Genomic DNA, 11,714 nt, shown 5'->3' with positions numbered 1-11,714 from the left:
TTAGTCCTATAAATTAAAAGAGACTAATTTAATTAATTATATATAAAAATAAATAAATTGGAACCACACAGGCACACACCATCATCTTCATCTAAACCTCTTCACTCCCCCCTCTCCATTACCACCACCACCCACCTCCATATCTAGATCTTTTAAAAAACGGTCGCCGCCGCCGCCAATTTATTTATTTTTATATATAATTAATTAAATTAGTCTCTTTTAATTTATAGGACTAAATTACTGTTTTACCCTCAATGTATGGCAAATGTTATGATTTAACTGGTATTTTGGATGGATGTTAAGTTAAAGGACAAAAAACGAGGTAAGTTGCCAATTAAAGGATAAAGAGTGAAAAGAAACATTTTAAAGAATTTGATTCAAAATTTGAATATGTTTAAAGAACAAAATTTGTAATTCTGTATAAAAATAATAATAAACTATGAACAATATCCGGTACAATCTTGAGTTGGTCATTATTGTTGAATTCAATAGAAACTTAGGTTATTTTTTTATTATTAGATTATTATATGTATGTAAGTATAATCTTCGTGAGTTGAAACCCAACCAGTCACTTTGACCGACTGCCCTAAATCTTTACACTCGACTCGCATGGACGATGCAAAATCCTTCTTGATTTCGTACAACACAAGTCAACATTAACCCAGAGTCTTCATCTTCATCTTCATCTTCATATTCTCTTCTCTTATCTGGTTTATGATTAGCATATTACATAATAATAATTATAATTCATTACTCATCACTTCTCCATCTCAACCGATCGCATTCCGGAACTTATCCGTTTTCAGGTAAACAAACCAATTCAGTCCGTACATTTTACTCTTTTAGCTTATTATACGTAACCGTAATTGCTTCAATTGATTATTCAGTAAGTATTCGCGAGCAATGGCACCTCCGATTCTATCGCTAGCGTTACCCTCGGAAACCGGTAGGGTTCTCAGTATTCAGTCCCACACTGTTCAGGTACGTTTTTATTATTATTTATTATTATTTATATTTAGTGGAAATTAATTGATGCTGTGTGGTTACAGATAACTACTGTGTTTGCTTGATTTTGATGATTGTTGTTGTGGATAATTATTAATTAATTGATTGATATGTATTCTGTTGCAGGGTAGCATAATTGCTTATAAACTGTTAAATACTGATAAACTTTAATTGCACTAGTGTTTGGTTGTTTTTGTTATCTAGATAGTTTTATGTTAAATTAAACTCAAAACAGTTGAAGCAATTCTCAATCATCATTCAAATATATGCTTTGTCAAATACTCAGATTCTGCTAAGTGTTTTGTATATCTCAAATACGCATTGATAAATTAAGGTATCACGAGAGTATGTTTTTTAAACTCCATCTAAAGTGATGTGATACGAAATACTAACATTATGTTAAGCTAGTGGGTCCTAGCCTGGACAGGTTTATGTTATTAAGTCTCTTAAGAATGTGTTATCCTTTCTATAATAATAGGGTTATGTTGGCAATAAGTCAGCTGTCTTCCCACTTCAGCTACTTGGTTATGACGTCGATCCAATCATGTCAGTGCAGTTCTCAAACCACACAGGCAAGCTTATTGTATTTACTTATTTAATTCTTAGTCAATGTCAAATTATCAACCTGTACATGGTTTATCAATTGAAATATATTGCAGGATATCCAACTTTCAAGGGCCAAGTTCTGAATGGAAAACAACTTTGGGAGTTGATAGAAGGCCTAAAAGCCAATAACCTGTTATACTACACCCATCTATTGACAGGTACTTGCTAGTTTGTACTTATTATTCAGTTTTCTTTTTCTGTAAAATGAAAATCATTATGTTAACATAAGTTAGAAGAATTGGATTTGAACTGGTTTGAGTAATTTACATCAGTTGTTCTTGATGCTTTCACAGGTTACATTGGTTCAGTTTCTTTCCTGGATACTGTATTAGAAGTAGTCAGTAAGCTTCGCTCCATCAATCCAGCACTTACATATGGTGAGTCATTAACTGATATGGCATGAATCTTTGATTAAAAAATTTAGTAAATTTTCAAATTTCAGTTTTTCTCAGATGATTTGATTAACTGATTTTTTTTTCATAAAGAAATTCCTATAGGAATACATGAATGATTATAAATGATTTTAGTCATGTAAAATGTGAATACATTGGGATAGTCGGCACCTGGATATCCAATAATTTGACAGCTGGAAGTTTTGATGAAGTGAAATTGATATAGGTTGGTAATGAAGTTAGACTGTTAGAGTAGCGCCCTTTCCATCTTTAGACATCCACATATATGTAGATGATTTTTCATGTGCTTTATAGTTTATTCTGTAAAATCTAGAACTTGCAAGTGTAAATTGCATGTATGACGCTACATGCTAGGTCATCTACTGATCTACGCATTTCTACAAAGTAAATTTGATTGATTTGTAGAAATCTAAAATCTTGTCAATATTTCCCTCGTCAATATGTTACTACTAAGTGCTGCAATGTGAATTTGATCAGCATGTGAGGATTTATTTCTTTAGTACGCCCCTAAATCATGTTGTAAGCTTCAACAACAATATCATGTCATGAAGAATGTACACAAAGTTTATTCAGGGATTTGGGTTGCAAAATAACATTCCCATTTCTTCTAAGCAAGTTCTTAGAATAATGTGTAGTAGTGTTTTTATACTGACAGGAGTACCAAAAATTCCAGTGTTCCTAAATTAACTTATCAATCAAAGTTGTTAGACATGCATGTTTAGTTTTAGTTCTAGGCACGACTTTCTGAATTCTTAGTTAGTTCTTTTTATGGTTGAAGTTGATCTGTGACTATTCAAGAAGAGGGATGTTTTTAAGTATATAATGTGTGTTTTATGCTGTTTGTCCTGTCAGTTTGTGATCCAGTGATGGGTGATGATGGAAAGCTGTATGTCCCTGAAGAATTGGTGGCTGTATATCGGGAAAAGGTATCCTCTTGGTTCCCACTGAATACAATTATGCAATTACACTTATGAATGCTTTTGTATTTCAAACTTCAGTACTTGACTAATCAATAAAAGTAGTTAATCAAAATCCAGAATTCATGTATACATACAATTCTCCATGTGACAAACATACTGTTTCTCATCCCTCCTTTTTTAAGTGTGCTTTTAATCCCATTTTACAGTTAACTGCCAGCTCATCCTATTCTTTGTCTGTAGGTTGTCCCTGTTGCTTCAATGCTGACTCCCAATCAGTTTGAAGCTGAAAAATTGACTGGATTCAGGTACTTTAAGCATCCTATTTAGATTATAAAGTCTCAATTATAGCTTTTTTGAAATTTAAATAACAGGTGGTTTCTGGGTCATATATTATTGATAGTTCCATAATCCTTATAAAGTAGTTATTTATATGCAGAATTGCTTCTGAGCAAGATGGACAGGAAGCGTGTAGGCATCTTCATGCGGCTGGTTCATCTTTTAGTACTCTAGTATCTATAGACTTTAATGTTCTTCCTAAACCTAGTTTTATTAATGCTATTGCATTAGTTTCTTAGAGTTAAACCACATTCACTATTGGTTCATCTGTTGTATCTAATATGTCTTTCTCAGGTTGTGATAACAAGCATATGCATCGATGGGACTCTTCTTCTAATTGGAAGTCATGAGAAAGAAAAGGTTACATTCGTAGATATTTGCTGTTTGTGCAGACAACTTTTTTAAATCTTAAGTTTAAATTCATTCTTTAATCTGACTTTTAACCATGATAGGGTCAATCTCCTGTGCAATTCAAGATTGTGATCCCTAAAATCCCTGCATATTTCACTGTATGACTTTTTTCCCGACTTGTTCAGTCAAAACCTTTTATTGGCGATCATCGAGGTTGTTTGACGTCTCCATTTTTGTGTCTGCAGGGGACAGGAGACTTGACGACTGCATTATTACTTGGATGGAGCAATGTAACACAATTTCTTATTAAGTTCCCCCCTGTTATTATTTTTGTTACATTTTATATCTTATAGGCAGTTTATTTGTCTTCCAGAAATATCCCAACAACCTTGAGAAAGCAGCCGAGCTTGCTGTATCTAGCTTACAGGTATGTCATGTTCTTATTGTAAGGATTGCAAACTATAGTTATCAAATGCGATAAGCGCTCGAAAGCGTTGAGGCTGGGTCTAGCGCCCAGGCGATAAGCGCAAAAAAAGCGCCCGATTTTTTTTAAAAAAAGCGTACATTAAATTTTTTTTTTAATTTAAATAGAACATCTTATGAAGAACAAATACATTCATTCTTCAAAATAGTTTATAAAAACAACCAAAAACCAAAAAGTGCATAGTAAATAAAGAAATCCGAAATTAGGGAAATAAGAACAAAAGTAACCGGTAATTTTTAATTTCTTGATGATTTTGTGTGATATAATATAACCCCTTAAATAGTGGGGTGTTAGGGGACTCCTAGAGAATAGAAACAAATAATTAAAGAGAATTTATTACGCATGGGAGGTTTGGGAAAATAAGACTGCGCATTAAATATCTGTTGCATGCTAGTCGCACTTAATGCGCCTGGCGCTTTAAATGCGCTTAAGTGCAAAAAGCGTGCGCTTTTAATAACTATGTTGCAACGAATCGAACGAACACAAATGGGACATGTTCGTGTTTGTTTGCTTGGCTTTGACCAAACAAACAACTTACAACCGAACATGAACAATTAAACGAACAAGGTTTTCTTGTTTGCGTTCGTTCGCCAAGAAAATGCATGAGTTCGTTTGTTCAACAGTATAAACAAACGTGAACGAACGAATATAACTGATCATAGATGAACAAACATAACCGAGTGAAGGATTTGGATCAAATACAAATTAAATTAACGTGCTAACTTTGCGAATCAAGTAGTGTAATTATATATACAACATAGTGTAATTATAGTGTAGTGTAATTACACCTTAGTGTAATTACATCGTAGTATAATTACTTACATAATTACACTAATTTTATATAATAACAAAAGTGGGAGAAACATGCATTAGTCTTTTGTACATTGTGCATCCAAGTTTGTACCATGTAATATTCATTTTTATGTAACTTTCATTTTTTTTACTTTTGGTCCCTACACTTTTTTATAGTTTACAAATATTTCACAAAATATATTTTTCCACTTTCAGTTTTGGTGCCCTATAATTTTCATCTTTTACATTTATTATGTTTAATGTTTACGCTTGAATTTAACGAGTTAAAGCGCTGCAACGCATGTGTGTGGTTGAACGTTATGTCTATTTTCCCGTTTAACAGTCCCATCGCAACGCGTAGATGTTAAGTTGACTTAGTTATTTTTTCTATATTTTATGTTTCGGTCTAATTTTTGAGTGTTAACACGATGCAATAATCGTGCGTGGTTCAACGTTTTTACGTCTACTTTTTGTTCAGTTTTCTTAACGGTTAACGTTAGTTACTGATTGCGGGAGAGGGATGGCGAATGAAGGCGGTGGTGGTGGTAACTTCATGTTTTTGAGTGGAGTGGATATGTAAATACAAGGTTTTACACCTCCGTCGCAACGCGGGGGTGTAAATGCTAGTTGTATATATAATTACACTACTTTCTCCACTGAGTGGAAAACCAATTAAAAGTGAGTGTGAACATCAATGCCTAAAAATTTAATAAAGTTAGACTAAATTGTAACGGGTTATATACTTATATTTTAATTTCATAAAGCTATACTAAATTGTAATGGACCTAAAAAATTATATAGTTATATAAACAAACGAACTTTCGTAAAAGAACAAACATAAACAAATTTAAATGAATGAATGTGAATGGACGTTTACGAACATAAATGAATGAACGACACATGTGTTCATGTTCGTTCTTCTAACTAAATGAACAAACACCGTTGTTTGTGTTCGTTCATTTATTGAATAAACGAACCTTTGCTGAACGGTTCACGAATAGTTCATTGATCGTTCAGCTCGTTTACCTGTGTACTTATTGTGGGCAATAAGCAAGTCTATCCCAATTCTATGGGTTGCTTGGGTTAAAATATGGATCTTATATTGTGCATTTTATATACTTGCACTTTGAATCTATTAACTAGCATATATATTTTGGTTAATTTGAATTATTTCTTTGTTTATAATAATAATCTGTGCAGGCGGTTCTGAGTCGAACGTTAAAGGATTATGAAAAGGCTGGGTATGATCCGCAAACAAGCAGCTTGGAGATTAGATTGATTCAGAGTCAAGACGATATTCGAGACCCTGAAATTAATTACAAAGCGCAGTTATATGATTAATATGATGTAAAATCAAGTCGGGTATAATCACAACACTTAAAACTTTCTTATACAAACGGTAAGGGCTACATTCATGTAATGGACTCTAGGATTTTACTTAAATCAAACTAGAATTTTCATTTATTTCGTGATATATATCTACGTCGAGTCGTTTGTCAGTTAAAACAAGTCTTCATAATAGATTTAAATCTCATCAGGTTTAAATATGAGATAGAAGACACAAACAGATTGTAGTCTCTCTTGTAAATTTCTAGTCTCACCATTCTTTTATACAAAGTTGATTAATTGTATTAGTTTATTACACTAAACCCACTTGACTATAATTTTATGCATGGAAGAATTATTCTCTTGCTATAGATCTACCTCTCCTTCCAACCTTCCAAGAGTAGGTGACTCCTACTTCTTTCACATTGAATCCTAGCTATGTTTGGATCTAACGGACTTATTGCGGAGCTAGATTGAAACGTATGCAAATGGATCAAATTTAAATTATGAAGCCACTAAATCCAACGAACTCGCTAACACAGATTACGGACTCAACGTCCATATTCCATATTTAACCCTTGCCCTGAAGCCATTACGTTTCTGAAAATAGTTCAGCAGGTCGTGTACAGTAACTTATCGACGACAAAGAACTATAACTTTATTTTCAGTAGAATTGGGTTTGCCATTAAAAAGGGATGACGACGCAACTTGTTGCCTGTTTACATGTCTCTCTGGTTTGCCATTAAAAAATGGATGACGACGCAACTTGTTGCCTGTTTACATGTCTCTCTGTTATAATTAGATTTTTAAAGCTAGTAAATTAATATAATTACATTTAATGGGGGAAATCAGCTCAAGGGGCCTCATAGTTTCCTAATTAAATAACATTTATTTTTCTAAAAGACACCCATTAATTTAACAATTTTAAGTTAATGTTTTAGAAACTTTCCATTTTTCTTAAAATAAAAACTAATTCAATAACTTGATTGTATATAATAGTTATTAATTGTAGTAAAAACTGTTTCGAGTTTAGAATATTGAATTTCAACGTTATATTGGTTATGACGCTCTCTTTTTTCCCTTTTTTTTTAATTAGGACAATACGTGGGCATTATAATTGTAAATATACATGTTGAAAATATTCAATGTATGGGGTGTTATTCATAAGATTTTTTTTAGGGATGTGTTATTCATGCACCATCTCTCTCTTTAGAGAGCGCGTACATAATAGATAAAATGTGTGTTAAAAGGGTGTGTGAATATCAAAAACGGTGTGTGAATAAACATTGCCTTTTTTTAATATCCAATAAAGTTATTTTTAAGTTCACAAGTATATTTTGTTTTGTTTTCTTCTAAGAGACAAATCTAAAATTGTCATAAAGCTACATATTAGCTCATGCTATAAAATAACGTGTCTAAATAAAATCAAACTATTTTGATTTTATATTAACTTATTTATCGAATTACATGTGAAGCGGAATAAACAAAACTATAAAGTACAAACCCTTAAGCCCCGGAATAAAAATTTACTTTAGCCACCAGTTGGGCCGTGACCGGTGATAATATTGTCCACTGCAACGCGCGACGAAATGTGCTAGTTGTAAACTATTTAAGAAAAATTACAAACTTATGCAATCTTTCTAGCATTGTCCATTGGTGATGCTCTGATATGGACAAAAGCTATGATCGTTAATCCCAAAACCATTTCTTAGGCTTGCCCGCCCATTCTTTAACTCCTTATACATACAAGTCCAATTTCCGTAGTTCACTTAAAATTAACCATCATATCGAATTCAGGCAATTAAGGATCTTGATAATAATAAGCTCGCTATGGCATATAAATGTAGTGGAAAAGATAGCACCGACGATTTCGATATGCAAAGGATCGGCAACTTTCTAAGTTGTGCTTCTAGAGGTGACAGGGTTGGGCTTAATTTGATGCTGAGAGATGGAATATCTCCTAATGTACAGGATTATGATAAAAGAACTGCGCTTCATCTGGCTGCTAGTGAAGGTCATGCCTCCATTGTAGAGCTTTTGTTATACTACAAAGCTGATGTTAATCTTGATGATCGGTGGAATCGAACCGTAAGGATCATTTATTTTTTGTTTGTGATTTTTTTAGTGCCTTGAATGATTTTGAATTGTTAATGATATTTGTTGTTGCTAATTTGTAGCCGTTGACAGATGCAAGGCTTTATGGGCATAGAGATATATGCAGAATTCTTGAAGTGAATGGAGGCAAGGATTCTGTGATGAACAGTCCAATGGTAATATTATTTTTTACAAAACTTTATGTCTTTGTTTACAATGTACACGGAGTTAACTTAACAAAAATACTGTTTGTAAACTGTTTGGCTAAAAGTTTGTTTATTTACTAAAATACATAAACAAACTTCTTGCTTGTCCATGGACGTTTGGTACACCATCTTAAAATACTAAAACTTCTTCGTTTGATAGTCTTTCTTATTTTTTTTACTATTTTATAATATTTATGTATGCTCCGTTTATTGATTATATGAACGAATGCAAACAACATAATTTCTTTGAACCAATAAAAAACATAAAAAAATCCGTTTGTTAATTATCATTAATTTGTTTGGTTAAACTTAAACTAACGTGTACAAACAAGGTCATCTTCATACTCGTCCGATATTTATTTACAGACCTACCCACGCTATATAGTTAGCAATTAAAGCGGGTTCCTAGTTCCTACCATTAAAACGGATGGTATTTAGTAGGCATGCATTTTGGGGTAAAAAAGAGAGACAAAAATGAAAAGTGTAAGAAGGATTTGTGACCACACAAAAAACCCTGGAAAAAAATTTAAAAACAAATTAAAAAAATCATAACTCAAAAAAATTAAAAATTAAAAAAACTAAAATGTTTCCGCCATCATTCCCGTTCATAAAAAAAATAAAAAAAATTGACGAAAAGACGCAATGACGAAAATGAACAAAAGACACAATTATAACTAAAAAAGACAAAATAGATCACAAAATATAATACAATACCGAATAAAATATAGCACAATGTTGAGTAATATAACACAATATAAAGAAAAAAAGACACAATCGATGACGAAAATAAACACAAAACTCAATGATAAACAAAAAGACACGACGACTTTTTTCACTTACCAATGTGTTTTTTTTTTAGTTTTATCTGAACGAGAAAGACGGTGGAAACATGTTTGTGTTTTTTATTTTTTTCGTTTTTTATTAAAATTTGAGTTATGATATTTTTCTAAATTTTTTTGAGAGATTTTTTTGCGTGTCTATAAATTCTTCTCATTTTTTTTTTCTATAGAATAACTTGACCCTGCATTTTGAAAATGATTATGGATGCTATTGAATAATGTGAGGTTTACGATTGAAATTTGTGACCGTAAAAATCAGTTACAAACTTAGGGGTGAATTTACAACTAAAATCACAATAGTCGCAAAATTAGCTACCGCTAATATTCTGGTTGCAAAATTTGAGACGGTTGAAATTCGGTCTAGAGTCTAGACATTAACTTAAATTAAAATGGGTGTTTAAATATTTTGGAAAACCTTATAATGTAAAGATAAAAATATAATATGGCAGCAAATCGATGACAAACACATAGTTTTCTTGTAGTAACAAACCAAGCGTATGGATGTTTTTATTTGTTTGAACTTGCTAACAATTCAACAACTATTCATATGATTAGAGCATCTATAAATGATGATAAATTTTTTCATTGTGTAGACAGTTGTTGCTGATGAAGATGCAAAGGAAGTTAATATTGACATTTCTGAAATTAAATCAGAACACTCAGAACGGATTGAACAGGTTTTAACCATGAACATTGGATGTATAGTGTATATCACTCTTAATTCACCATCACTCTAGTCGTAATCGTGATTTCTTGCCCTCTTATCAGGGTGTAATGGGTAACTCTGAAATGGTCAAGTGGCGTGGAACATGGGTCGTCAAAACAATAATCGAGCGACAGATAGACTTCCCGGTTAAAATGTTTGTATATGTTTTCCTACAACTAAAACTAGAAACTAACATGTTTTTTTTCAAATGTTGTGCCTAGGGTTTTGTCGGCTAATGATATTACACAGTTAAGGGAACTTCGTCATCCAAATATACTGCAGTTTCTTGGTTCTATAATGCATGATGGACAAATGATCCTTATAACAGAACATTTGCCAAGAGTAAGCAATTTGGTTTTATGTAGTTTTTTTTATCTCTCAAGTCTATATTTTGTTTATGATCCAATGGTCTCGATTTCGGTTAATCTTCTTTGTTAGGGAAGTTTGTATGATATTTTGATCAAAAGGGTTGGACTTGATCTATCACTAGCTTTGCGGTTTGCACTTGATATTGCTAGGTATTGTTCGTCCCAATTACTAATTGTCTTAATTAGTACACACTACCAATTATTATTCGTATCAAGACATGAAAATGCATTACATATACACACACATTGGTATACGTGTTTGAATGGGAGATATTTCGATATGGGAACTCAAAGTGAGTAACGCTGATAATATTGGTCGTTATAGGATGTTATAGACAGGCTTGAAATTTTGTTTCAAATTGAATTATTGTTTTATTTAAGAAATATATGATCATACAATATAATTACATTGTATTGACAGGGGGATGAATTACCTTCATCATCACAAGCCCTGCCCAATAATTCACAATCATCTGGACCCTAAGTAAGTTTATGCAGCATTTAGCATAACATGCATCACATTTGCAGTTACAACATAGCTAAAGCTTCATTTTGCATTTTCTTTAGAAACTTATTGCAAGATGAAGGTGGCCATTTGAAGATTGGTGAATATTGGATCCAAATGTTGTATGAGCTACACCCGAATCAAGAACGTACAATTCATCCGCTTCTTTTATCTTAAGCTCTTATGTAAAATTCCCATGTCCAGTGAATCGTTTCATGTTTTTAGGTCAACAATATTCGAGCACTGTCAACCGACATCTAATCAATAAAGGAAGAGACATCCAATCATTTGGACTCATATTTTATCAGGTATTAACAATACGCTCTTTCTAATATTAATATTAGGGGTGTCACACTGTCCCCTGACAAGAAATTCACAAGTTTAGCTTTAGTATAATTCGGCTTAGGTAAGTTTTAGGTTGAATTCGTTTTTATTTAAAGTTTTAATAATGTGTTTTGTGTGATAACTTAATCATTCATATATAATGCCAAAATTAAAAAAAAGGTAAAAGAGATGAGGGTCATTGAAGAGGTAGGTCCCAGCAGAGCCCAGTTGGACCCGCATGACTCACCTTGAAGAGAGACGTCTGCGCGGAAACCAACTGGATCCGCAGGACCCACCATGCTCAGAGACGTGACGTCCTTACGCGCAGTACGCAAGCTGTTCCCGCAGGAAATGCCTCCCAATGGTGAAGTACTCCGCCTGTTCCCGCAGCTGCGGATACAAGCCATCAGGGAAGGCCACCCGCGCAGCAAGGCTACAC

The 11,714-nt window shown here is 32.9% G+C and overlaps 2 protein-coding genes across 2 annotated transcripts; both read left to right on the top strand.

Annotated features, from left to right (window-relative positions):
- The first annotated feature begins 687 nt into the window (after positions 1-687).
- Positions 688-6,371, top strand: LOC143562377 (pyridoxal kinase-like). The gene is made up of 12 exons (XM_077050198.1): positions 688-806; positions 888-981; positions 1,484-1,769; positions 1,905-1,988; positions 2,877-2,950; positions 3,185-3,249; positions 3,381-3,453; positions 3,575-3,640; positions 3,733-3,789; positions 3,877-3,921; positions 4,005-4,058; positions 6,108-6,371. Exons 1-12 carry the CDS (start codon positions 715-717, stop codon positions 6,246-6,248), a joined length of 1,131 nt encoding a protein of 376 aa, XP_076906313.1. The 5' UTR covers positions 688-714; the 3' UTR covers positions 6,249-6,371.
- A 1,649-nt stretch (positions 6,372-8,020) lies between these two features.
- Positions 8,021-11,410, top strand: LOC143562376 (serine/threonine-protein kinase 12-like). Its single transcript, XM_077050196.1, has 8 exons — positions 8,021-8,321; positions 8,411-8,503; positions 9,966-10,049; positions 10,141-10,232; positions 10,300-10,420; positions 10,517-10,596; positions 10,868-10,930; positions 11,014-11,410. The coding sequence occupies exons 1-8, from the start codon at positions 8,064-8,066 to the stop codon at positions 11,126-11,128; spliced, it is 906 nt and encodes a 301-aa protein (XP_076906311.1). The 5' UTR covers positions 8,021-8,063; the 3' UTR covers positions 11,129-11,410.
- The last annotated feature ends 304 nt before the right edge of the window (positions 11,411-11,714 follow it).

The sequence above is a fragment of the Bidens hawaiensis genome, unplaced genomic scaffold (genome assembly GCF_021521415.1).
Source record: "Bidens hawaiensis isolate Kalapana, Puna unplaced genomic scaffold, B.hawaiensis_p1.1 tig00020951_1, whole genome shotgun sequence".
In the NCBI taxonomy this organism is placed as follows: Eukaryota; Viridiplantae; Streptophyta; class Magnoliopsida; order Asterales; family Asteraceae; genus Bidens; species Bidens hawaiensis.
Note: the sequence above shows the minus strand (reverse complement) of the source record. Positions and strands in the feature narration are given on the sequence as shown.